The 24738-nt window shown below is 42.6% G+C and overlaps 1 protein-coding gene across 2 annotated transcripts in view; it reads right to left on the reverse strand.

Annotated features, from left to right (window-relative positions):
* The window catches only part of LOC115660061 (cytochrome P450 27C1), a 51473-nt gene that overhangs the window by 12407 nt on the left and 14328 nt on the right, over nucleotides 1-24738 (reverse strand). Inside the window, exons 2-6 of one of the 2 annotated variants that reach the window (XM_030581090.1) lie at nucleotides 19408-19598; nucleotides 13105-13304; nucleotides 7500-7709; nucleotides 4034-4197; nucleotides 136-302 (exon numbers count right to left, since the gene is read on the reverse strand). In XM_030581090.1, the coding sequence (XP_030436950.1) occupies nucleotides 136-302; nucleotides 4034-4197; nucleotides 7500-7709; nucleotides 13105-13304; nucleotides 19408-19598 (932 nt within the window). The remainder of the gene's footprint in view (nucleotides 1-135; nucleotides 303-4033; nucleotides 4198-7499; nucleotides 7710-13104; nucleotides 13305-19407; nucleotides 19599-24738) is intronic. The other variant, XM_030581091.1, reaches the window with a different exon arrangement.

The following is a 24738-nucleotide window of genomic DNA, read 5'->3' on the forward strand; positions in this document are numbered from 1 at the left end:
ATGAATAAAAATAATAGCAGCCACGACCACCAATAGCAGCAACTGAATACATATTTTAGCTTGGACACAAGAGTCACTATAGCCAGAAGGAAACCGGCAGACAACTGCAAGTTGATAATTAAAAGTTTCACTTACCTCAGAGTTTCTTTGAGCAGGCCTCTAATCATTGGCAATTTGGGGACATCATCTGAAGTAGGAACTTGATCTTTTCCCAGATTATTGACTATCTCTTCATACACAGATTGCTGAACTTCAGGATGCTTTGCCAACAAGTATGTTGCCCAGGACAAAGTGAAAGAAGTCTAAGAAAGAAACCGCCAATATCATCAGGAAAAAGAAAAAAAATAATGAAAGTAGCTACAAATATTTAATTCAATGCCAGGAAAAACAAGCAGTTTTCAACTGAGGATTCACTATGTACACACACAGTTATAAAACAAAAGGACTATCATTAACATCTGGGTTTCAGGGCACCGAATCAGTCTACATCATTCTCTACCTCAGCCCTTTTCCACCTGGAAAAACACCAGAACTACCCCTCCTCCATATTTCTACCAGTGAAAGATCAAAAAGCGACAGGAAAAGTAAACTACAAAATGATATATGTAATACAAAAGCTACAAACATGAATGGATTAAATTAATAGCTAGTTCTCAGTTATTGCTGTGCTTTTCCTCCCAACAAAAATATTCTGCAGGAGACAGAATGATACTATGCTACACAGACCATTTCCACCCACTGTAAGCATATGGCATTCTCCTCACAGAATCCTATTAACGATAACATTGATATTACCATTTCTAGGATTATATCTCATCATTTAGTAAGTGATGCTGCAACACAATATGCATTTTCCAGCAATTGGAAACTACTGTAGCACTAATATGACATAATTCTACCTCCTATGGAAAGTTTTCCTGTCAACTCTTAAGGGGAATGTGTGTATAAATCAGAGTTTAAAACAACCCAGCATAATTTACCTTTATACTCTCTTCATGAATAAGCTGTTTCCATTAAAATGGCATATTCAAAGAAAACAAATTACACATTTATGATACTAATGATCATGAAAGACTGTACAGAATTAGGCATTTAAAGAGACACTGGCAGATTAAAAATCCCAAATGTGGCTTGCCCTGCATAACCACACAAAAGCAGGGATAGGACACAAGAACAGGGGCCATGGCCCCATCCTTCTCCACACCAGCTAAATGACTGAAGTTGGTGCAGGTGCATGTGTGTGTGGGAGACCACATGGTACCACATCCAAAAAGAAGATACAGAAGCCTCTTTTGAACCTCCTTCCCTCAGAACTCCTATCCACAGACAGAATACCTCCAAGACTGATTGAGTCAGTGTCCCTTGGCAAGCGTGGCAGTTTCCTTTTTTATAAATAACACCTTAGATTACTAAAAGTGAAAGAAGATTTAATCTCTAATTTATTTTTCACCATTCATGTGGTTTGAGTTTGCATTTTCCTCTGCTTATATAATGAAAATAGATTATTCAATTTCATTTTTGTATAGTTAGTTACCAATCAGTTTTACTTTCAGGTTCTCATGCAATAGCATAATGTTGGAATTTTGGGTTGCTAACAATATACAGGTAAAAACAAATTTATGGAAATATTTCTGTTGGTATAACTCTACAAAATTGGAATCAGACAGCAAATTTGACATGACAGTGACTTTTTCAGTTTGTGTTTATTTGCAAAAATAGGATACAATGCTGAAAATCCTGTCCCCAAATGTGTCTACTCTGCAATGTAAGCCCAGGGTTAGTAGAACTTGAGTTAGCAGACAATGGGTTTGTTTACCTAGGGCTTGAGCATCGACACTCATCTGTAACCCCAAGTTAGGAATTGTTGAAACCAGGATCCCAACCTGGGGCTCCAGTGTCTATACTGCATTATGTAAGCCCCAAACCAATCACCCATATCCCTGACTTCCTTGAGCCCACCCGAAATGTGTACACTCTAGCCCTTTGTTCATAATGCAGTGTGGGAACACTTGACTGGCCACCAAAAGACTGTCAGGTGGACAAAGAGAGTTGGCTGCTCGGATTGTGTAATACTTTTTGCGGACTTCCTGGGCATAAGTTCAGGGAGGCTGCATCTATACTGCAAAGCAACAGGGCTTGAACCATCGGACCCAGCTTGACTCAGGTTCAGACTCTCTGTCCCAAGGGTGCCCCTGGGTTAATGCGATTTGTGTGTAGATGGAAGGGAGAAAGGCTTCAGCCAGAGTTCAAACCCTGGGCTTATATTTCAGGGTAGAAATAACCCAAGAATCCTCCTTTTAGCCTACTATCCCTATAACATCCTTCACTACAGCTCAGTTCTGGGCTGCTCCTTTCTGAAGAGGCTGACAGCTGTGCCAAACTACATACAGGAGTTATTGTTATATAAACAGTGTCTCCTCTCAGGTTCCCAGCTCCTTCAAATCCTCTTCGAAACTGGCTCTGTGCTACAACAGCCAAAATGCTTGGAAACCAAATAACAGCTTTACAAATGTATTCAAAATCTTTAACAATCCTTGTGAGCTCTTTCAGTTTCCATTACGTAACAAAACCTGAAATGCCAGCAGTGGGGAAACAGGGCTCCCTCCATTTCTATCATGTACCCAAAGTGGGGGAGCCAGAAGCACAGATTTCTCATAAAGTAATCACTGTCAGTTGAGAAAGCTGTATAAATGCAAACACAAAGTCTGTTGTCATGAACTAGTACACTGCTCTTTTGGTTTAATGAAAACTCTCTCAGCCTAAAAGTGGAAAATTAGGGCTTTGCAGGTCTGGAAAACTAATGAGATGAATAAATTGTGTTTTATTTAAATAAACGACAGTAAAAAGCTCACCAAGCTCATAAGCCTCTGGAAAACTTAATCAATGAAGTAATTCTCAATACAGAAATAAGCCCTTACATATGCTTTTTGTTCTGAGGCTAATAAAGTTTCTTTTTTTCCCAGCCATCCTGAATCCCTCCAGATCGCTCTCACACCCAGAGAAAGCTGAATCCAATTAGCAATAAATGAGCTGGATTTTTATTTCACACTTACTGGCAAACAAGCATGTATAGGCTTGTATATCTTCATCAAACCCTTCTAGGCGTGATCCAGAAAGCTTGCTTAATTACAGTCTCCAGCACATGGCTCATGTATATCTCTGTGGATGAACCCAATCCTAGAATGCAATTCTCAGCTGTGTTGAGTCCATGCTGTGGGGCAGAGAAGGCATAGGTGGCTCTAAAACCACCTTTATGCCACCTCAATCTCTAATCCACAGGGGTGTTCTAACTTGGACTGTCAAGAACGGTTCCTTAGGCATTATGTGTATCATATTCTAGCCCCCCTCCCCAGGCTCCATCATGCCCCACCCCTGCCTTGGAATGCCCCCCACACACCCCATCATGCCCCCTATACCAGGAGGGTTGGCAGAAAGATGGCACAGAGGTCAGGCTTCCTCCATGCTAGTGACTTCACATCATCCCCTTACGGTTGGTCTAAGGTCCCCTTGATATCAGGCTAGTGGCGCAAAGGGACTTTAAGAGAGGCCACATATCTTATCTATAATGTCTCTCAATGATTAATTGTACACATACCAAAATCCATTAGCAAGTTCTAAATATACCTATTTTTTTTTCAAATAGAGACCCTCAATAGAGTTGCCTATTTCAGTTTTTCTGACAGGCCATTAAATATTTATTCCATCCCCAAACTAGAAAAGGGAATTGAAGAAAAACTAACAAATACATATATTTCTATTAGACTGTGAAGTAGTGTCCTATAGGAAGTGGTGGAAGCCCCATCACTTACAAAGTTCAAAATCAAATTACACTGTAGAGAGTACATTTTGGCTTCAGTGGCTGGACTATATGAACTAGTATGTATTTTCCATTACTACTATGATTCCATGATTCATACATGCAATTTATGATGCACAAAAACCCTTACATAGCACTAGAACTAGGTTGCAAATGGAGTGGATTTATATAGCAATAAAATTGTCCAAACAGAAAATGATATAATAATAAGCTTACTGTATCCACTCCTGCCAGAAGCATTTCAGTCATATTGGCATAGATCTCTTCCACCGTAAGCTCTTTACTCAGTAGGAGATAAGTGAGTAGCCCACCTTTTACTTCTTCTCCTTGGTCCAACTGGGACTGAATATCCTTTATCTTGTTGTCAACGTGGATTTGACCTTTTAAATTACAGAAAATTAAAAAAAAAATCCCCTAATCATTGTTCAGCCCTTCTTTTCTTCCCTCCCTTCTTTCCGATTTATACTTCGATGATTACAAACATGGCACCTCAGGTATAGAGATGGGTGATGCTAAAGATGAGGTCATACCACAATGCTTAAACCACCCCACAGATTGGTCAGATGCTGACTTCATAGAAAAAAGAACCATAATTGGCATATTCTTGTATGAAGACTGCACATACATATATACATACATACACACACACACAAAAACAGGAGACCCTGGGAAAGCACAATCTCCACTTATATTTTAATTCCCTTTTCACAGCAGGCGCTACTGCAAAAAAGAATGTGAAAAACAAAGCTGAAAACAAAGAGATTGGATTCTGTTGTTGTTCAGTTGCTGTTAATATTAATCAGAGATCTGTAGGGGAAGGGGTTGTTTGTTTTTGGAGGAGGGTGTTCCACAAGGGGAAATGGTAGAACCCCATCAAATGAATTCTTTAAAGCAATCAAAAATGTATTATAGGGAATAATTTTATATGCTAATGGGTATGGACTTGAATTCCTGATAGATCTTGTGAATCTTTAATTTTAGTCCTGGGGAAATTCTGCGGGAACCACCCCCCTCACAGAATGCCCGTGGTTTGCATGGGTGGGGGGATGACCATGGGTGCAGGTGGGGGGAGGGCTTCCCCCACCCAAACAGAGGTGAGGCATGGGGGAAGCACACGGGGTTACCTGCCACTGCCCCCTGCCCCTCATTTCTGCAACTGCAGAGCTGCCCAGATGAAGGAGGCTGCGTAGGGGTTCCGCGGACTCTGCAGCTGAATGCCGCCTCTTGGATCCTAATGCCAGTCATGCTCCCCTTCTGTGTGCTCGGAGCCTTCCTTTTTTCTATGCAACAGTGAGTGACCATGGTGGGACTGGGTGAAGGGGGGCTGAGGGGAAGAGGCAGTGGGGAAGGAAGAAGGGGTGGAATAGGGAGGCGGAAAGGAATGTGGGAGTGAAGAGAACGGGATAGGGCATGGGGCAATCAGGGAGGGGGATGAGATGGGGAAGAAAGGGGATGGGGAATCACAGGGGGAAGCAGGAGCCCGGCATATGGCGTCCCCTTGGCTGCATCTGGAGCTTCCCTGTTAAGCAGGCACATGGAACCCTCACCCTGACAAGCCCTAACCCCCTACACCTAGGCCACTCTGCTGAGCCCCAAACACCCAGACTTCCACCCCACTGAGCCGCAACCAGCTGCATCTGGATCCCCACCCCATCAAACCCCGCTCTCCCAGCAACTGGATCCTCCCACTGAACCTCCCACACTCAGACCTCCTTCGCCAAGCACCACCTCCTCATACCTGGACCCCCCCGCCACCTCCACTGAGCCCCCTCCATTCAGAATTTTAAAATCATATTAAAATAATTTTTGGAGGGTGAATAATTTTTAATTTATTGGTGCATAATTAGCTCAGGAGTAATTACTATAGGTCAATACAGCTGCAGCCATATGACAGATTTATATAATTAATAATCTGAAAGAACCTAAATCTTCTCTCAAAAAGTATACATTTGGGGGAATGTAGAAAAAGAAGATTCTACTGCAATATGAATGAAATAATATGCAGAAACATGCAGCTTCTAGCACTACTTCTGCAGGGTGAAAAGATTAGAGGGTTTTTGATACCCCTAAATTTTAAATGAGAAATATGAAAACAGAACCCCACTTGCTCTGAGTGATTACAGGCCACTGAAATGCTTGTAAATAGAATGTTTCAAACCATATGCCATACTTTCCCTTACTTTTCTTCCCTCATTTTTTTTAGTAGGTATGTTTGCATGAAATGGACTCAGTATTTCTTATGATCTCATGAGCTGATTCCTCATTTTGTTCACAATCAGTTGAAGAGATGATGGTTTTGTCACAGAGCTCCTGTTCCAAAACTCACTGAAGTCAATGGGAAAAAAACTTCCATTCAATTGAATAGATTTTGAAAAAGTGCTTAACAGATGCTAACTTCAAGTGAGGAAGAAGCAACAGAACAGATGAAAATAAATAATGAACCAGTAATGTAAAATAAGGGACTAATTAGACCATATTGGCAAAATTGTTTCCAAATGAAATTTTTTCAAACTTTTACGCAAGAACATACAAAGGCCATAAGAAGAGTGCGGTGACAATACCAGCCCGGCATATCTCAGTAAATGAGATCTGCCATTGCTTCTGTGGTGCTATCTACAGAGCAGCTTGCACACCCACCCCATGCGGTTGCCACCCAGTCTACATCCCCTCTCTCTACGAGGAGAGCGCTGCCTTGCTCAAGCAGTATGAGGCATCTGGTGACCCAGAGGTCTCTGACTCCCTGACTGAATCATTGGATACTGCTCGCTGAGCCAGATGGGAGGAGATGGCTGAGAGGATGAGCTTTACTCGCTCCAGCCACAAGTATTGGAGTCTGCTCTGATGCCTTGGAGCAGCACAGCAACCACCTGCACTCTGCCGATCCTCAGTGACACCCAGCCAAGTAGCTGGACACCTACTTAAAGTGGCTAGAGCACCTTTGGAGAAACAGGTGCAAAGACAAGTGGGGAACAAATGATGTGTGTTTAAACATGTCCACCAGATCAGAAGCTGCCCAGAACCATTCACTGTAACAGAGGTGGAACAGACACTGGGTAGCATCAAGTGTGGAAGAGCTGCAGGCTATGATAACATATCTCTACAATTCCTGAAAAATCTAGGCCCCCGGGCTCGGCTTTGGCTTGTGAAACGCAACAGGTGAACAAGACAAACAAGGTGGATGGGTAAATGGGGTAATAAAACAAATAAGCTTTAGCAAAAAAGCAAATGTCAGAATATCTTTAACTCTGGATACTAAGCACAATTTCACAGAAACACAGAAGATAGAGATGGAAAAGATCTACTGGGCTGCACAGTCCGATCACTTGGCCAATAAAGGACTGTTTCCTAGAATACTTTTCCTAATTTTCTGTTCAGTCTACTTTCAATTGTCTCAATCAGTGCGGCTTCCACCACTCCTCTTAAAAGATTACTGCACCACAGCCTAGTAGATCTCATTGTAAAGAAGTTCTTTCTGATATGTATCCCAAATGTTCATCTAGTTTCTCTTACTGTACCACCCTAAATAATCCTTTAATACTTCTCACTGTAGTTTATTCCTACTTTTCTTCTTCTTCCCCAGTTTCTTACTATAATTTTAGGGTACAAATGCAACAAGCTCTATTCAAATACAGTGACAGCAGCTACAGAGACAAAGTTGAACTTTTCTATTGTTAAATCTTACTAAATTTGAAGAGTCCATCCCAGGATCTGCAGAACTCTCTCCAGGGTTTTGGAATAAATGGACGAAGCCATTTGGGAATTGCCCCTGCATACATAGTTGTCTTAAACATGCTAAACATCAACTCCAGAGCCTCAATGTATTCCACAGTCTTCTCTGGGATGTTGTTTTCCAGGCAGCCCAATCGGGATTCATACAGAATAGTTGCCACACCTGCACAGGAGAAAAAAGTCACAGAATTTACAGTTCCTTCTTTTTTTTTTCTTTATTTATGGTACAGAATTAAAAGGTAAAGGAACATAACCAAGTCTGCAAAAACATGGTTAATTAGTTTGACTAGCACTTACTGGAGATGGTTTAGGATAATACAGTCTCTTATAAAACAGAGAGTAGATTAAATGACCTCCTTATGTGTCCTTTCTATGATAAAAGAAATAACTTTAATGTCTCCTTTATTTCCTTTTTAATAGATGGATTCCTTATTTGACTCATATTTATATTTTCCTTACTTTCTTTAAACAAAACTAAAACAAAACCAAACACATATACACATCACTTTTCTGTAGACTCATAACTAGAGCTTTCAAGAAACATCAAAAATTGTTATAACAAAATTCATACTCAATATTGAATAGATTGCTCCAGATGTAGGCTTTCATTTTAAAAAATGTTTCTCATCCTTATTGTGAAGAAAACGTGGAAGATCTGAACCAAGTATAATCAATAAAGTGTTGTTTTACTGAGTTTCCAGACGGCCTGAAATAAGAGCTGTGAGCAGCATGAATTGTCCCATTCATCTCAGTCAGGATGTTATTCTGTGACCTAAGGATGGCTGTTCATTTTTTTCATAGATTCATAGATTCCAGGGTCAGAAGGGACCAATGTGATCATCTAGTCCAACTCCCTGCACAAAGCAGGCCACAGAACCCTACCCATCCACTTCTATAACAAACCCCTAACCTATGCCTGAGTTATTGAAGTCTTCAAATTGTGGTCTGAAGACCTCAAGCTGCAGAGAATCCACCAGCAAGTGACCCATGCCCCACGCTGCAGGGGAAGGTGAAAAACCTCCAGGGCCTCTGCCAATCTGCCCTGGAGGAAAATTCCTTCCTGACCCCAAATATGGCGATCAGCTAAACCCTGAGCATGTGGGCAAGACTCACCAGCCAGCACCCAGGAAAGAATTCTCTGCAGTAACTCAGATCCCATCCCATCCAACATCCCATCACCAACCACTGGGCATACTTATCTGGTGATAATCAAAGATCAATTGCCAAAATTAGGCTCTCCCATCATACCATCCCTTCCATAAACTTATTAAGCTTAATCTTAAAGCCAGATATGTCTTTTGCCCCCACTACTCCCCTTGGAAGGCTGTTCCAGAACTTCACTCCTCTAATGGTTAGAAACCTTCGTCTAATTTCAAGTCTAAACTTCCTAGTGTCCAGTTTATACCCATTCGTTCTTGTGTCTGCATTGGTACTAAGCTTAAATAATTCCTCTCCCTCCCTAATATTAATCCCTCTGATATATTTATAAAGAGCAAGCATATCCCCCCTCAGCCTTCTTTTGGCTAGACTAAACAAGCCAAGCTCTTTGAGTCTCCTTTTTAACTGTCACTCTCAACCAACAGACCCCCTTATCTGGATGTTTCTGCTAAAATGATCAGCAGTGAAACAATTAATGTTGACAAAAATAGATTTAAATATCTTAAATGCACATTTTTAGGTGGGTTAAATTCTAGGTCTAAAATATTTCACAATGTAAATCATTAATAATATTATTGACTTCATATCGAAGATAAGAAAGTGCAGGGTAGAGGAAAGGATGAAAATTCAAAGGAACTTAGAGAATTTAACCCACTGATCAATTAGAGGGAATCTGTAGCTCAAAAGATTAAATTGCTTTATGACAGCTGGCACTCACCTGATGCTACTATTCAGATATTATCTAGTTAGCATAGACCCAGATTATTTTACCAAGTATTCAGCTGTTTGAGACAGTGGCTGCATAGGTCAGCAATGCTGGAAGTGGTTACAAATCTCAATGAGTCAGCTAGTTCTCAGCAAAGAGTGCCAACACTTTAAGCATCAGGCAGACACAGTGCTTTATTATGCATATGAAAGAGAAATGGGATTTTCTTAAGATGGGTGTTACGTGATGTAATATTTTGTATTATTTATAAGACTAGTTCATGCAGAACTCAAAGACAACCACACCACACTACACCACAATTTATCCAGGAATTTAAGGATATCATCAAATCCTTCCCTAAACAACTCCAAGGGCATAGGCGCCGACTCCATGAGGACTCCAACCCTGGAGCACCCACAGAAAAAAAATATTGGGTACTTAGTACCCACTGGCAGCCAGCTGGCCCTTTGCACCCCAGCGACTCCCGTTCAATGGCAGCCCCGCCAATCAACTCCTCTCCCTCCCTCCCAGTGCCTCCCACCGACTGCAACAGGGCCGCCCAGAGGGGGGGGGCAAGAGGGGCAATTTGCCCCAGGCCCCGGGCTCCGCAGGGGCCCCCATGAGTTTTTCAGGGCCCCTGGAGCGGGGTCCTTCATTCGCTCCAGGGGGCCCGGAAAACTCTTGTGGGGCCGGGCCCTGGAGCTTCTTCCACTCCCGGTCTCTGCCGGCGGGGGGGTCCTTCCGCTCCAGGGCGGAAGGACCCCCCACCAGTGAATTACTGCCGAAGCGGGACCTGCCGCTGAAGTGCAACTCGGTCTTCGGCGGTAATTCGGTGGCGGGGGGCCCTTCCATTCCAGGACCCACTGCCGAAGTACCCCGAAGAACCATGGCGGGGGCCTCCCGCCGCCAAATAGGGCCAGCTCTAGACATTTCGCAGTGCAGGGGGCGCCCTGCCGCTTGCCGGTCCCGTGGCTCCGGTAGACCTCCCGCAGGCACGCCTGTGGATGCTCCACCGGAGCCGAGGGACCAGCGGACCCTCCGCAGGCACGCCTGCAGGAAGTCCACCGGAGCTGCCTACCGCCAACGGCCCCAGGCCCCCGGAATCCTCTGGGTAGCCCTGCACTGCAATCAGCTGTTCCACAGCATGCAGGAGGTGCTGGAGGTAGTGGGGAGAAGCGGGAACGGGCGCACTCAGGGAAGGGGGCGGACCTGGGCAGGAAGAGGTGGGGCGGGATGTAGACTTGGGGAAAGGAGTCTGGTGGGGGTGGGATCTGGGGCAGAGGCGAGGGCAGGGTGTTGAGCACACCCTGGGCCCTGAGGAAGCCAGCGTCTGTGTCCAAGAAAAACTCTACAGTTTCATCCCCCACGAACCAACTCCAGGGACCTTCTACATGCTTCCCAAGATTCACAAACAAGGAAATCCAAGCAGACCCATCATATCTGGCCACGGCACTCTTACTGAAAGAACATCAGGACTCATAGAAACATCCTCAAACCAATCATCATACAAAGGCCCAGCTTCCTCTAGGACACAATTGACTTCCTCCACAAACTCTGCAGTATTAACAACCTCTCTCAGAACACCATCCTTGCCACTATTGATGTCACCTCCCTATATACTAACATCCCTCACAATGACAGCATAGCCATCTGCCTCAAATATTTACAAGACATTGGACAAACCTCATATATCTACCTCAAACACGTCGCCAAACTCATCCATTTTATCCTCATCCATAACCATTTTTACATTCAACAACAAACACCTCGTCCAAACCATGGAAATAGCTCTGGGTACTAGGATGGCTCCCCAATACACCAACTTCTTCATGGGCCACCTTGAAGAATTATTTCTGGACACATGAACTATGAAACCAATGATATACCAGAGAGACATCAATGATATTTTCATTCTCTGGACAGATGACTTAAATTCCCTTACAGACTTCCACCACAACTTCAGCGACCACCACCTATCCATTAAACTCTATCTGGAATACTCCCATATCAGCATCAACTTCCTGCATATCGCAATCAGCTTCAACAATGGAACCCTACACACAACTGTATACTGATCACCACACCTACCTTCATAGACCCAGTAACCACCCCAAACACACCAAGAAATCTGTTACTTACAACCAGGCACTCAGATACCACAGAATATGCTCTGAGGAGGAAGTCTGGGATACATACCTTAAACACACTCAAAACTGCCTTCAACAAACAAGGACACTCCACCAGAAAAGGAGATTGCATCATAAAACAGGCCACTCAAATACCCTGAGAGAACCTGTTTCAATACAGAAATAAAACCGCCTCTGACCACATACCCCTATTTGCCACTAGCGTCCCAAATTGGAACCCATACGGTGTGTCATCAAAAAACTACACCCATACTCAGTGGGGACCCATCCTGAAAGACATCTTTTCTGAACCCCCTCTTCTAGCCTTCCAACAACCCCCCAACCTCTCCAAGCTCATCAGAAGCAAGCTCCCCACAGGCCAGGGACACATCATCTCAAAGTAGCACTAGATCCTGCCAGAACAACAGATTCAAAACCTGCAGACATACCTCCATTGCTACAATGATCGACACCCCTGACATACACCTTTCAAGTCCTACTCTTGCTTATAACAACATGTAGTGTATTTCATCCAGTGTACTCAATGCCCCAACAGAAACTGTGTGTGATACCAGACAATCATTACACTCTCCAATGAACTCACACAGGAAAATGTTAAAAAATAAAAATACCCTATCACCTGTGAGTGAACACTTTTCATAAAGTGATCGCTCTATATCTAACCTATCAGTCTTCAACCTCAAAGGGAACCTGCACAACATTTCAAAAGATGAGCCTGGGAGCTTAAGTTCATAACTTTGCTAGACACTAAAAAATATGGATTGAATTAAGATACAGGATTTATGGCTTGTTACAACAATCTATAACCCACTAACAATGCCTTCCCAGTTGCTTCCCACCACCACTTTTTTTTCCTCCCTATGGCTGGAAGGGTGTCAACAGGCCACTTCACTTTGAAGGATCCCTGCAAATATGTGTTTACTGCTTACGCTAAACAATCTCTTCCATCTTGTATTTGGCTGTGACACTCTAAGTTTCCTAGATCTGAAGAAAAGCTCTGTGTAAACTCAAAAGTTTGTCTCTCTCACCAACAGAAGTTTGTCCAATAAAAGATATTACCTCACTCCCCTTGTCTCTCTAGTTCATGCAATGTTAGTTAAAGAATCACATGAAACTTTAAAACAAAAACTAATAATTCACTGCTGAAAATCGGATATGGGAAAGGAATAAAACAAATGTTTAAATGCATAAAAACCATGCTACATAACAGTTACATAAGAACATAGGAATCACTATATTTGATTGGACTGGAGAGCCATCTAGTCAAGTATCTTTGTCTCCACCAGTAGCCAGATGCTTCTGAAGAAAGTGTAAGAACTCCACAGTTAGGCAGATGTAGGCACTGAAAAAAAATACTTTTCCCTGTTGAAACTGCAGATAGAATTTAGATAGGCGCTGGTTAAGTGAAGCATTTGTAGTATCAAGCCCTCTGATTGTTTTAAATTAGCTTGAGTGTGGCAGTGGCAGTTTATGATAAAAATGCCTAATTGTTATCGCATGGTTTCGAATTAATTTTCTTTCCAGATATTATATGATCTGTCTCTCACCTTCCATGGAATACTTGAAGAAAAGGTTGTTAACATTGGTCACTGTTTCCCCATCTTCCTCTTGACTCCTGAGCGTGTGGATTCTCTTAATTAAATCTGTGATAACTTCATTGACTCCTTCAGAGAAAACAGCCACATCCTTGGGTTTCAGGATCTTCTGCCTTAGTACACTCCTCATTTTTAGCCATTGTTCCCCTTCCCTAGAAGAAATAATTTAAAATATCTACATATAATTCTTCCTGACAATCATTAGCTGGGCAGGAAGTTCACAAATTAAATAAGAGTCTCTCATTAGCAAGTGATAAACAAATTCATTGGTAAAACTGAAATCACTACTGGAAAGGAGTATAGTGGACACTGGTCTGTCAAGTAATATGTTCTTATGTTTCTTATTCTATATTTACTGACGGTGGCAAGTCATTCCGTTGTCTAATTCACCTCACTATTACAGTACACGATCAAGTTTGTATGTTAATTAATGTGTACTGGTTAGAGCTTTAAGACTTTATCTCAGTATCCTGGATATCCTAGTATATCAGATAATTGTTAGTCACACCTGCTAAATACATAGAGTACCTGACTAACAAAACAGAGATTCTGGTTTGCAAAAGTATCACACGTATTCTCATTAAAATTAAATTTTAAATATACATTTATCTTTGCTAATTTATTTTCTTTTATACAGATTTGGTGTTTTTCTCCCAAAAACATCCAGCATAACCAGATTTCATGGACCACAGGTCTGATTTAATATACCAAATCCTGTTATTGGTATATCAAGCCCAGTTATGTTTATTCCAAATCTAGGGGAAGTTTTCTGAGAGAAAAGTTTACTTTCTGTGAGAAATGGTACTTTTTGAGATCTAACAACCTACAGTATGAGAAGTTCAAGACAGACCATTAATACATTAAGAATTACATAATTTAGAACAGTAGTTCTCAACCAGGGAATACGCAGATGTCTTTCAAGCGGTACATCAATTCATCTAGATATTTGCCTAGTTTTACAACAGGCTACATAAAAAGCACTAGCAAAATCAGTACAAACTACAATTTCATACAAGACAATGACTTGTTTATACTGTTCTATATACTATACACAGAAATGTAAGTACAATATTTATATTCCAATTGATTTATTTTATAATTATATGATAAAAATGAGAAAGTCTGTAATTTTTCAATAATAGTGTGCAGTGACACTTTTGTATTTTTATGTCTGATTTTTTAAGCAAGCTGTTTTGAAGTGAGGTGAAACGAAGTACACAAGACAAATCAGACTCCTGTACAGAAGTCTGGAAAGGTTGAGAGCCTCATGCCATCTCAGATACTATAATGTGTCTGTATAACATCTGTAACGTGTATAACAGCGCTTCTCAACCAGGGGTCTGCAAGCCCTTTCCGTGGGGTCGCAGGGCCCCATGGCTGTAATCTGATGCCCCAAATCCTGGTGCCCTCTGTGGGGCTGAAATTGAAACTGAAACAGCACCCTCCTGTGGGACTGAAGTGTCCATCACACCAGCCCCACATTCCCCCGGAAGCAGTTGTGGCATTCCTGTCTGCTGCTGAAGCCTGGGGTTGCAGCTGCTCCTCATCTCCTTCTGACTGCACATGCAGCCGGTAAGAACCACCTGGGTTGGGGGACCCAGTTGTGGGGCTCGCAGAGCCCTTGGGGAGCAGGCACCGCAGGAGGAGCCCTCCTGGCATACAACCCCTAGCTATCCTCCCTGCAACCTGAGCTAGCTCCCTGCCCACACATAGCCCCTAGCTACCCCTGCCTGCACCCTGAGCGGTTTTCAAACTTTTTGAGCTGAGTCCTCGCTTTGACTTATATTTTTTGGTTGTGGCCCCCCACAACCCAGACAGACTGGGTGGCGGGCTGGAGGTGGAGCTCCCCCTGTGCGGAGCTGGCTTGAGCTCTGCCAGCCCTTGCCCCCTTCCTGCCCCAAAATAGAAGTCAAACTATGCCTATGCCCAAGGGTCCCCCGCTGGGCCCTGGAATTTTTATAGCATTTTGAGGGGGCCCTCAGGAAGAAAAAAGTTGCATGCACTGTCATTTCGCTTTTCCATGACTTCCAGTCCACCAGCATTGATGATTTCTCATCTACTCTTTCTTCCCTTTACTCCATTCCTCTCTCTCCTCCACCCTTGATTCTTTTGCCCCCCTTTCCCATTGAAAGGGCCACCCACAATCCCAGTTGTCTTTTCACCTCCTTTACTCATTCCTCAAACTCTCTCATCTTCCTGCCTCCACTTCTCTCTTCGCAGAATATCTTGCTGATTTCTATCTGGAAAAAAATGATAAAATATGATGTGACCTTCCCCAACTCAACTTGCCTTCCTTTCCTCCTCCTACAACTCTCCTCCTCCTCTCTCGTCACAGATGCACAAATTCTTTTCTGATCTCCTCATCCAATCTCTCCACTTGCCCCAGTGATATCATCCTATCCCATCTCCTGATCTCCCTTGCGCTCACTTTCATCCCCTACCTGACTCATCTCTGTAACTGCTCACTATCCTCCATCTCTTTGCCTTCACAATACAAACATATTGTAGTCTCTCATATCTTAAAAAAAAAACAAAAAAACCCAACAACCCATGACCCCACTTGCCTCTCGACTACTACCCCATCTCTCGTCTCCATTTCATCTCCAGACTCACTGAACACACTATCTACAATCGTTGTCTGGAGTTCCTCTTCTCCAATTTCATCCTAGACCCTCTTTAGTCTGGCTTCCACCCCTCTGGGTATGTCTACATCTACAATTTTGCAGCGCTGGTTGTTACAGCTGTATTAGTACAGCTGTATAGGGCCAGCGCTGCAGAGTGGCCACACTTACAGCAACCAGCGCTGCAAGTGGTGTTAGATGTGGCCACACTGCAGCGCTGTTGGGCGGCTTCAAGGGAGGTTCGGGGAACGCGAGAGCAAACCGCGGGGAAGCTGGTCTCCTTCCCCGGTTTGCTCCAGTGTTCCCCGAACCCCCGTGCAAGCAGGTCTCCTTCCCCGCGGTGTGCTCTCGCGTTCCCCGAACCCCCGTGCAAGCAGGTCTCCTTCCCCGCGGTGTGCTCTCGCGTTCCCCGAACCCCCGTGCAAGCAGATCTCCTTCCCCGCGGTTTGCTCTCGCGTTCCCCGAACCCCCCTGCAAACCGCGGGGAAGGAGACCTGCTTGCACGGGGATTCGGGGAACGCGAGAGCACACCGCGGGGAAGGAGACCTGCTTGCACGGGGGTTCGGGGAACGCGAGAGCACACCGCGGGGAAGGAGACCAGCTTCGCCGCGGTTTGCTCTCGCGTTCCCCGAACCCCCCTGCAAACCGCGGGGAAGGAGACCTGCTTGGGGGGGGATTCGGAGAACACCGGAGCAAACTGCGGGGAAGGAGGCCTGCTTGATTACCAGAGAGGTATCCTCAGGTATGCTGGGATACCTGCTTATTCCACAGAGGTCAAGAAAAGTGCTGGTAAGTGTCTACACTTGATTACCAGCGCTGGTGATCCAGCGCTGGATCCTCTACACCCGAGACAAAACGGGAGTATGGCTAGCGCTGCAAACAGGGAGTTGCAGCGCTGGTGATGCCCTGCAGATGTGTACACCTCCTAAGTTGCAGCGCTGTAATCCCCTCACCAGCGCTGCAACTTTGTGATGTAGACAAGCCCTTACACACTCAACTGAAACCACTCTCACCAAAGTCTCTAATGATCTCTTTTTTTAGCCAGATCTCAGAACCAGTACTCCATCCTCATTCTCCTTGACTTGTCAGCTGCCTTTGATACAGATGACTATGTTTTTCTTCTTGAAGTTTTAACCACTTTTGGCTTCTGTGACTCTGTCCACTCCTAGTTCTCCTCCTACCTCTCTAATCATTCCTTCAGCATGTCCTTCGGAGGCTCCTGATCATCCCCCTTCCAGTTTTCTGTGAGGGTTCCACAGAGTTCTGGTCTCCTTCTCATCTCCAGATAATTTCATCCACAAACACACATCCAACTATACTGATGATTCAAAGATATCTCTCTCTAGTCCAAACCTGTCTCTGTTCAAATTAAAATCTCAGCCTGTCTCTCTGACATCTCCTTATGGATGTCTAGCTGTCAGCTTAAATTCAACATGGCTAAAATAAAGCTCTTAATCTCCCCCCAAAAAACCTTTTCCACACTACCTCCTTTCTCGATCACAGTGGACTAACACCACCATTCTATCTATCACTCTGGCCCATAACCTGGGTATCATTTCAACTGGGACCTCTTTCTAGGTCCTCACATTCAGGTTATGTCTAAGTCTTGCAAATTCTTTCTGCGTAACATCTCTAAAATACAGCCCTCCTATCCATCCACAGAGCTAAGACTTTTGTTCCAACTCTCATCTCACATCTCCATTACTGTAATATTGCTTTTCTGGCCCTGATATATGCAATTTTGCCCCCTTTATATTCATTCAGAATTCTGCAAAGATCATTTTCCAAGCCTGTTGCTTTGACTATGTCATTCCTCTCTGGAAAGCCCTTCACTGGCTCCCTCTTCTTTATCATATCAAACATTAGCTGTTTGTTTTCACTTTCAAGGCCCTTCATTACCTATCATCATCCTACCTATTTTCTCTCATTCAGCATCGAAAGGTTGACTCCCACCTCCAACTGGCCATTGAGGGCAACTTCTGTTGCCTATTTGCTAAATTTTCAATCTTCATGCTGCCGCTCATACCTGGGACAAGCTCCCAATAGACATCTACAACACTAATTCATTATCCTCCTTTCAAACCCTCCTTAAAACTCTCCTTTCCTGTAAGGTCTACAAAGACATTTACAACAATTAGGCTGCTGGTGTGCTGAGACCACAGCCTACTTACCATGCTGACCATATTATCTCTTTGTTTCCTTGTACTCCTTCATTTGTCTGTATCTATCTCTTGTCTTATAGTTAGATTGTCAGCTCTTTTAGGGTAGGGACTGTCTTTTTGTTCTGTGTTTGCACAGCGCCTAGCATAATGAGGTGCTGGTCCACGACTGGGACTCTGACATGCTATGATAATGGAAATAAATAATAATAATAATTAAGTGGCACCTTCCAAATCTTACATTATGGGCCCATTGTTCAGCAAAACAAAGTAAGAACATAAGAACGGCCATACTAGGTCAGACCAATGGCCCATCTAGCCCAGTATCATGTCTTCTGACAGTAGCCATTGCCAAATGCTTCAGAGGGAATGAACAGAACAAGGTAATTATTGAGTAATCCAACCCCTGACATCCAGTCTCAGCTTCTGGCAGAGGTTTAGGGACAACTGGATCATGGGGCTGTGTCCCTGATCATCTTGGGTAATAGCCTTTGATGGACCTATCTTCATGATCTTATCTAATTCTTTAGGGAACAGAATTATGCTTTTAGACTTCACAACATTCCCTGGCAATGAGTTCTGCAGGTTGACTGCACAGTATGTGAAGAAGTACTTCCTTTTGTTTTCAAGTTACTGCCTATTAATTTCATTGGGTGACTCCCATTCTTGTGTTACATGAAGGGGTAAAAAACACTTCCCTATTCAGTTTCTCCCCATCGTTCACGATTTTATAGATCTCTATCATATCCTCCCAGCCCTTACTCAGCTCTTTTCTAAGCTGAACAGTCCCAGTCTTTTTAAATCTCTCCTCGTATGGAAGCTGTTCTATATTCCAGTCATTTTTGTTGCCTTTCTCTTTACCTTTTCCAATTCTTATATACACCTCTACCTCGATATAACGCTGTCCTTGGGAGCCAAAAAATCTTACTGTATTATAGATGAAACTGCATTATATCTAACTTGCTTTGATCCACCAGAGTGCGCAGCCCCTCCCCCCCGGAGCACTACTTTACCGCGTAATATCCAAATTCATGTTATATTGGGTCACGTTATATCGGGGTAGAGGTGTATTAACAAGGAGCCATTATTTTGACTCTGGCCTATATTTTAACCTTGAGATTTTGGTGTAATGTGAGTGTTAAATGCATTACCAGGCTTTCACAATATAAAGCCTTTTGCTACTGCAATTTTATCCATCACAGTAAGAGAATGGCCATGACTCACAAAAAGATTGGTTCCCTTTCGCATAAACACATTACATCACTGATTACTGTGAATGCTTCACAAGGACAATTACCCTTATACACCCACACACACACAAGCATGTTACATGCAAGCTTTCAGAGGCAGATAACTCTTCTTGAACCAATCATATGCTAAATGAAAAAAACACTAGGCTGATTTATATGGTACTTCAGAAGATTAACATGCTTTGATAATACAACTTAAGAAGAGAAAAAAGTGACTATATTTACGCAGAAATAAGTCCTGTAGCTCTCCCTCTTAAATCCCTGTACTCTTGCCAGGATTCCATGTTAGCTCTTTGTGGAGTTCTCCCTTCCGCCCGGAGCACCTGGGCAACCATGTCTCGATCTGCAATGGACACTACAAACTGTGGACCAAAGTGAGACTTGAAGATCTTTCCATACTCCTGGGTGTGTTTTTGCTGCAACATCAACAACAAATCAAAGAAGAAAAACATTATGAAAAAAAAAAAGGCAAAAGAAATGGATACTTTTGTCATAGAACATATCAATTTGCATTAACATAAAATGCCATCTAGTCTACTGAGGGAAGAGTTTGCAGTGGTAGCACTTTAGAAACAGAATAAGTTTTTCAGGAGCAAACCATAGTTCTGAATATCAGCCATCTTCAAAGATACTTCATTACTTGAAAGACAGGAGTTGAAGACCAGCCTGATGATCTAGTGGCAGAACAGTGAGTAGTCATGTGTTGGATCCAGATCTAGGTCCCAAGCTCTTCAATCGAGCAATAGCTGGAAGTGTTACTGGAAAGCATCATCACTCTTGAAATACTCACTATGACCAGAAGGGGAGGTCACTGCTGTGCAGGATCTTTGAGGCTGGAAAGATTCCCAGACCTCCACAAGACACAAAAGGCTAGCTACACTGAATACTGAAGAGGTGAAAGGACTTGTGGAGTAGGGCAATGTGAAGCTCATGGCCAAAAGAGTGACACATGTTCTTCCCCATATCAACCTGTTGTGCAGTGCTCCATTATAAAAATATTGATCTCATATAAAAGATCAGCCCTGAAAATATCAAAACAAAGGATGGAAGTAAAGGGAGGTCAGAAGCATAATCATGAAGTAAATTTGTATTTTTTTGTTTAAAAAAGGCTCAATTGTCCCTCTCCAGTAAATGAACCAATTAGTGCATTTTTTATTCTTTACAAAGTCTACTTAATGGCCTTGCCATTAGGGCTGCCAGGACAACAGCGCTGCATTGAAATCTCCAAATTTTAGAGTAGATTTATTATGACAAACATCTCAAAAAAGACATACATTGTCACGTGGTGGAAAAGAAAAGGTGGAGGATATTCTACTTGCCTAGTAAGATATCTCTGCTGAGTGATCCATGAATACTAGCTGGAGGCAAAGAGCAGGCAATTAAGAAAGAGGAATTGAGAAACATTAAAAAATTTAAAAAATTACCAAAAAGATTTCCTAGGAGATTATTTTACAGAGCGATGCCCTATCTTTCCCAACAAATAGAAAAAGATTAACAAACTTCATTCGGAGATGGTCTTGAAATGAAGCACCCATCTCTCAGGAATTCATTTTGAATATATCTGAGGAGAGATTAGGAACTAAATGTAGGCCAAGGTGAAGCCACAAAACCATTTTAGGAGATAGCAGATATAGATAATAAAAATCCATTAGCAGAAGAGGTGGTGTAGAAGAACCAAGAGTTCTGAAGAAACTCAAATGTGAAATTGTAGGACTACTAACTGTCATCCGTAGTCTATCATTTAAATCAGCTTCTATACCAAATGATTGGAGGATAGCTAATGTGACACCAATTTTAAAAAAGGGCTCCAGAGAAGACCCCGGCAATTACAGACCAGTAAGCCTGATTTCAGTACCAGGCAAACTGGTTGAAACGATAGTAAGGAACAAAATTGTCAGACACATTGATTAACATAATTTGTTGGGGAATAGGCAACACTATGATTTTTGCAAAGGGAAATCATGTCTCACCAATCTGCTAGAAATCTTTGAGGTGGTCAAAAAGCATGTAGACAAGGGGGATCCAGTGGATATAGTATATTTAGATTTTCAGAAAGCCTTTGACAAGGACCCTCACCAAAGGCTCTTAAGCAAAGTAAGCAGTCATGGGATAAGACGGAAGATTCTCTCACGAATTGGTAACTGGTAAAAGATAAGAAATAAAGGGTAGGAATAAATGGTCAGTTTTCAGAATGGAGAGAGGTAAATAGTGGTGTCCCTCAGGGGTCTGTACTGGGCCCAGTTCTATTCAACATATTTATAAATGATTTGGAAAAGGGGGTAAACAGTGAGGTGGAAAAATTTGCTTATGATACAAAACGACTCAAGATAGTTAAGTCCCAAGCAGATTTCGAATAGCTACAAAAAGATCTCTCAAAACCAAGTGACTGGGCAACAAAATGGCTAATGAAATTCAATGTTGATAAATGCAAAGTAATGCACATAGGAAAACATAATTCCAACTATACATATAAAATGATGGGGTCTAAATTAGCTGTTACCACTCAAGAAAGAGATCCTGGAGTCATTGTGGATAGTTCTCTGAAAACTTCCACTCAATGTGCAGCGGCAGTCAAAAAAGTGAACAGAATGTTGGGAATCATTAAAAAAGGGATAGATAATAAGACTGAAAATATCATATTGCCTCTATATATGTCCATGGTATGCCCACATCTTGAATAATGTGTGCAGATGTGGTCGCCCCATCTCAAAAAATATATACAGTATTGGACTTGGAAAAGGTTCAGAAAAAGGCAACAAAAATGATTAGGAGTATGGAACGGCTGCTGTATGAGGAGAGATGAATAAGACTGGGACTTTTCAGCTTGGAAAAGTGACGCCTAAGGGGGGATATGATAGAGGTCTATAAAATCATGACTGGTGTGGAGAAAAAAAATAAGGAAGTGTTATTTACTCCTTCTCATAACACAAGAACTAGGGGCCACCAAATGAAATGAATATGCATCAGGTTTAAAACAAACAAAAGGAAGTATTTCTCCCACACAACGCACAGTCAACCTGTGGAACTCCTTGCCAGAGGATTTTGTGAAGGCCAAGACTATAACAAGGTTCAAAAAAGAACTAGATAAATTCATGGAGTATAAGTCCACCAGTGGCCATCAGCCATTAGACAGGGGATGGATCACTTCATGTTTACCTGTTCTGTTCATTCCTTCTGGGACATCTGGCATTGGCCACTGTCAGAAGACAGGATACGTGGCTAGATGGACCTTTGGTCTGACCCAGCATGGCCGTTCTCATATTAAGAAAATTTACAATTTACAAGACTGGAAAAAATCCACCATCAAGAGAGCAAATTTAATTTGAGTAGTATCCCTTAATCTTCCACTATTGTACAGATGAGATGTTCAATTGCTGGTAATAATTTTGGACAGAATTAATCATTCTTTAACATATTGTACTACATTCTTATAACATACGTACATTCCGTTATACTCTTTATGGTGAGATTTATATGCTAGAAATCAATAAAGACAAATTTGGACTAAATTTTGAGGAGTGAAATCTAATGAAATATGTGTTCTTTCCACAAATAATAGAAATAGAAGGTAACTCTTCAGGGCAGGAATCTTGCCTTCCATTGTGACTGTACAGCCTCTAGCTCATCTGGGGACATTACTTGTAAAAAATAATAATAAAATAATAAACAAAATGGTGTTTTCTGCATTACAGGTATATTGCAGATATGGCTGAAAGGCCTGTTTGATATTTTATGTCACAAACCCATTAATTCCATTTTTGTTTCTTGTTACAATTATTAAAAATATCCTACCTTGTTTCCCTACTCCCTCATGTCATGCTGTACTTCACACACAATATTTGAATTGTTAGAGTCCAAACCCTCCCCCCTCACTTTTGTTTTCCTTCTCTCTGAACCTACAGATGGAATACAACAGCTCCAGCTCCATTGAACTCAAAACTCTTTTCGTTTACCCAGAGTTGCTGTAGGCACTGCTGCTCTGGTCAATTAAATTCTGGAATCAGGTTACTGGGAACAGAACCTTCATTGTAAAAAAATGCTTAAATCCCCCCACCAACCACCACCCCTTCTGCATATGGAACATTTCTGTGTCTCAAAGAACATAATTTAAGTAGCTGCAATGGTTACCAAGAGGTTTCAGATTAATTCATTCCTGATGTTCACTCTGTTGTTAAATTTAACAGGGTGTTATTAATCCAGTTACAGAGTATATGCAAACAGGCCATCATGATTTGTAAAGTAAAATGTTTTGTGAGACTCTAAACTGAATAAAAAATACACAAGATATACTGCCTCACACCTTTTCTTGCGGGTTTTCCTTCCACAAATTGTATTGGATTAAGGAGAAAATCCTGTATTGTTTAGCGGTTGTAAAAAGCGGAGAAGCACATAGGCATGTATTACTTAGGATTTTTCCACCTCTAGTTTCTTTGATTGTTATTTTCAAAAATTGTCTTAGCACTAATAAGAAAGCAATATATTGCAGAGTAGGTATAACCCTGTTGTAATTTAATTTTTGTATGTGGCTCAGATGTCTGTCTTGTACTTACACACACATTATTTTTTGCTTTGTTTCTTTCGGGGGGAGTCAGTTGTTTTAAATGACTAGTACTTCATTCAAGAAATTCACAAATAGAAGACTAAAGTTCAGCTGCCATTGACCTCACTAAAGGTTTAGGAGTCTTATTCTAGTCTATTTTTTAAGGTCTTAACAGAAAGAAACATATAATATTTACTCTAAAATACAGCAACTTGTTTGAATTTTCCCTTCTTGCCTTTCTTTCCCTTTCTGGGAATTTTTAGTCCCTCTTTTCCATTCTGATTTTTGTTTCCTTCCATCCTTCACGTTTCTATCCTGATACCTTGTGTTTTCTCAGCAGCTTCCCCTTCCTCTCCCCTCTCTTCCGTTTTTTATCTTCTGTGCTCCTTTTCCATCCCCAAGATCACAGCTCTGTTGCTGCTTCTTAGACCTGGTCTACACTTACAAACTTTAATTTATGGCACAACTTATGTTGTTAACAGGGGTGACTTTTTACCAACAGTTAAACCCTGAGGCCATGTCTACATCTAAAATTTTGCAGCGCTGGTTGTTACAGCTGTATTAGTACAGCTGTATAGGGCCAGCGCTGCAGAGTGGCCACACTTACAGCAACCAGCGCTGCAAGTGGTGTTAGATGTGGCCACACTGCAGCGCTGTTGGGCGGCTTCAAGGGGGGTTCGGGGAACGCGAGAGCAAACCGGGAAAGGAGACCAGCTTCGCCGCGGTTTGCTCTCGCGTTCCCCGAACCACCCTGCAAACCGCAGGGAAGGAGACCTGCTTGCTCGGGGGTTCGGGGAACGAGAGAGCAAACCGGGAAAGGAGACCAGCTTCGCCGCGGTTTGCTCCCGCGTTCCCCGAACCACCCTGCAAACCGCAGGGAAGGAGACCTGCTTGTTCGGGGAACGCGAGAGCAAACCGGGGAAGGAGACCAGCTTCGCCGCGGTTTGCTCTCGCGTTCCCCGAACCACCCTGCAAACCGCAGGGAAGGAGACCTGGTTGGTCAGGGCCCGCGAGAG

Source organism: Gopherus evgoodei, chromosome 11 (genome assembly GCF_007399415.2).
Source record: "Gopherus evgoodei ecotype Sinaloan lineage chromosome 11, rGopEvg1_v1.p, whole genome shotgun sequence".
Lineage (NCBI taxonomy): Eukaryota > Metazoa > Chordata > Testudines > Testudinidae > Gopherus > Gopherus evgoodei.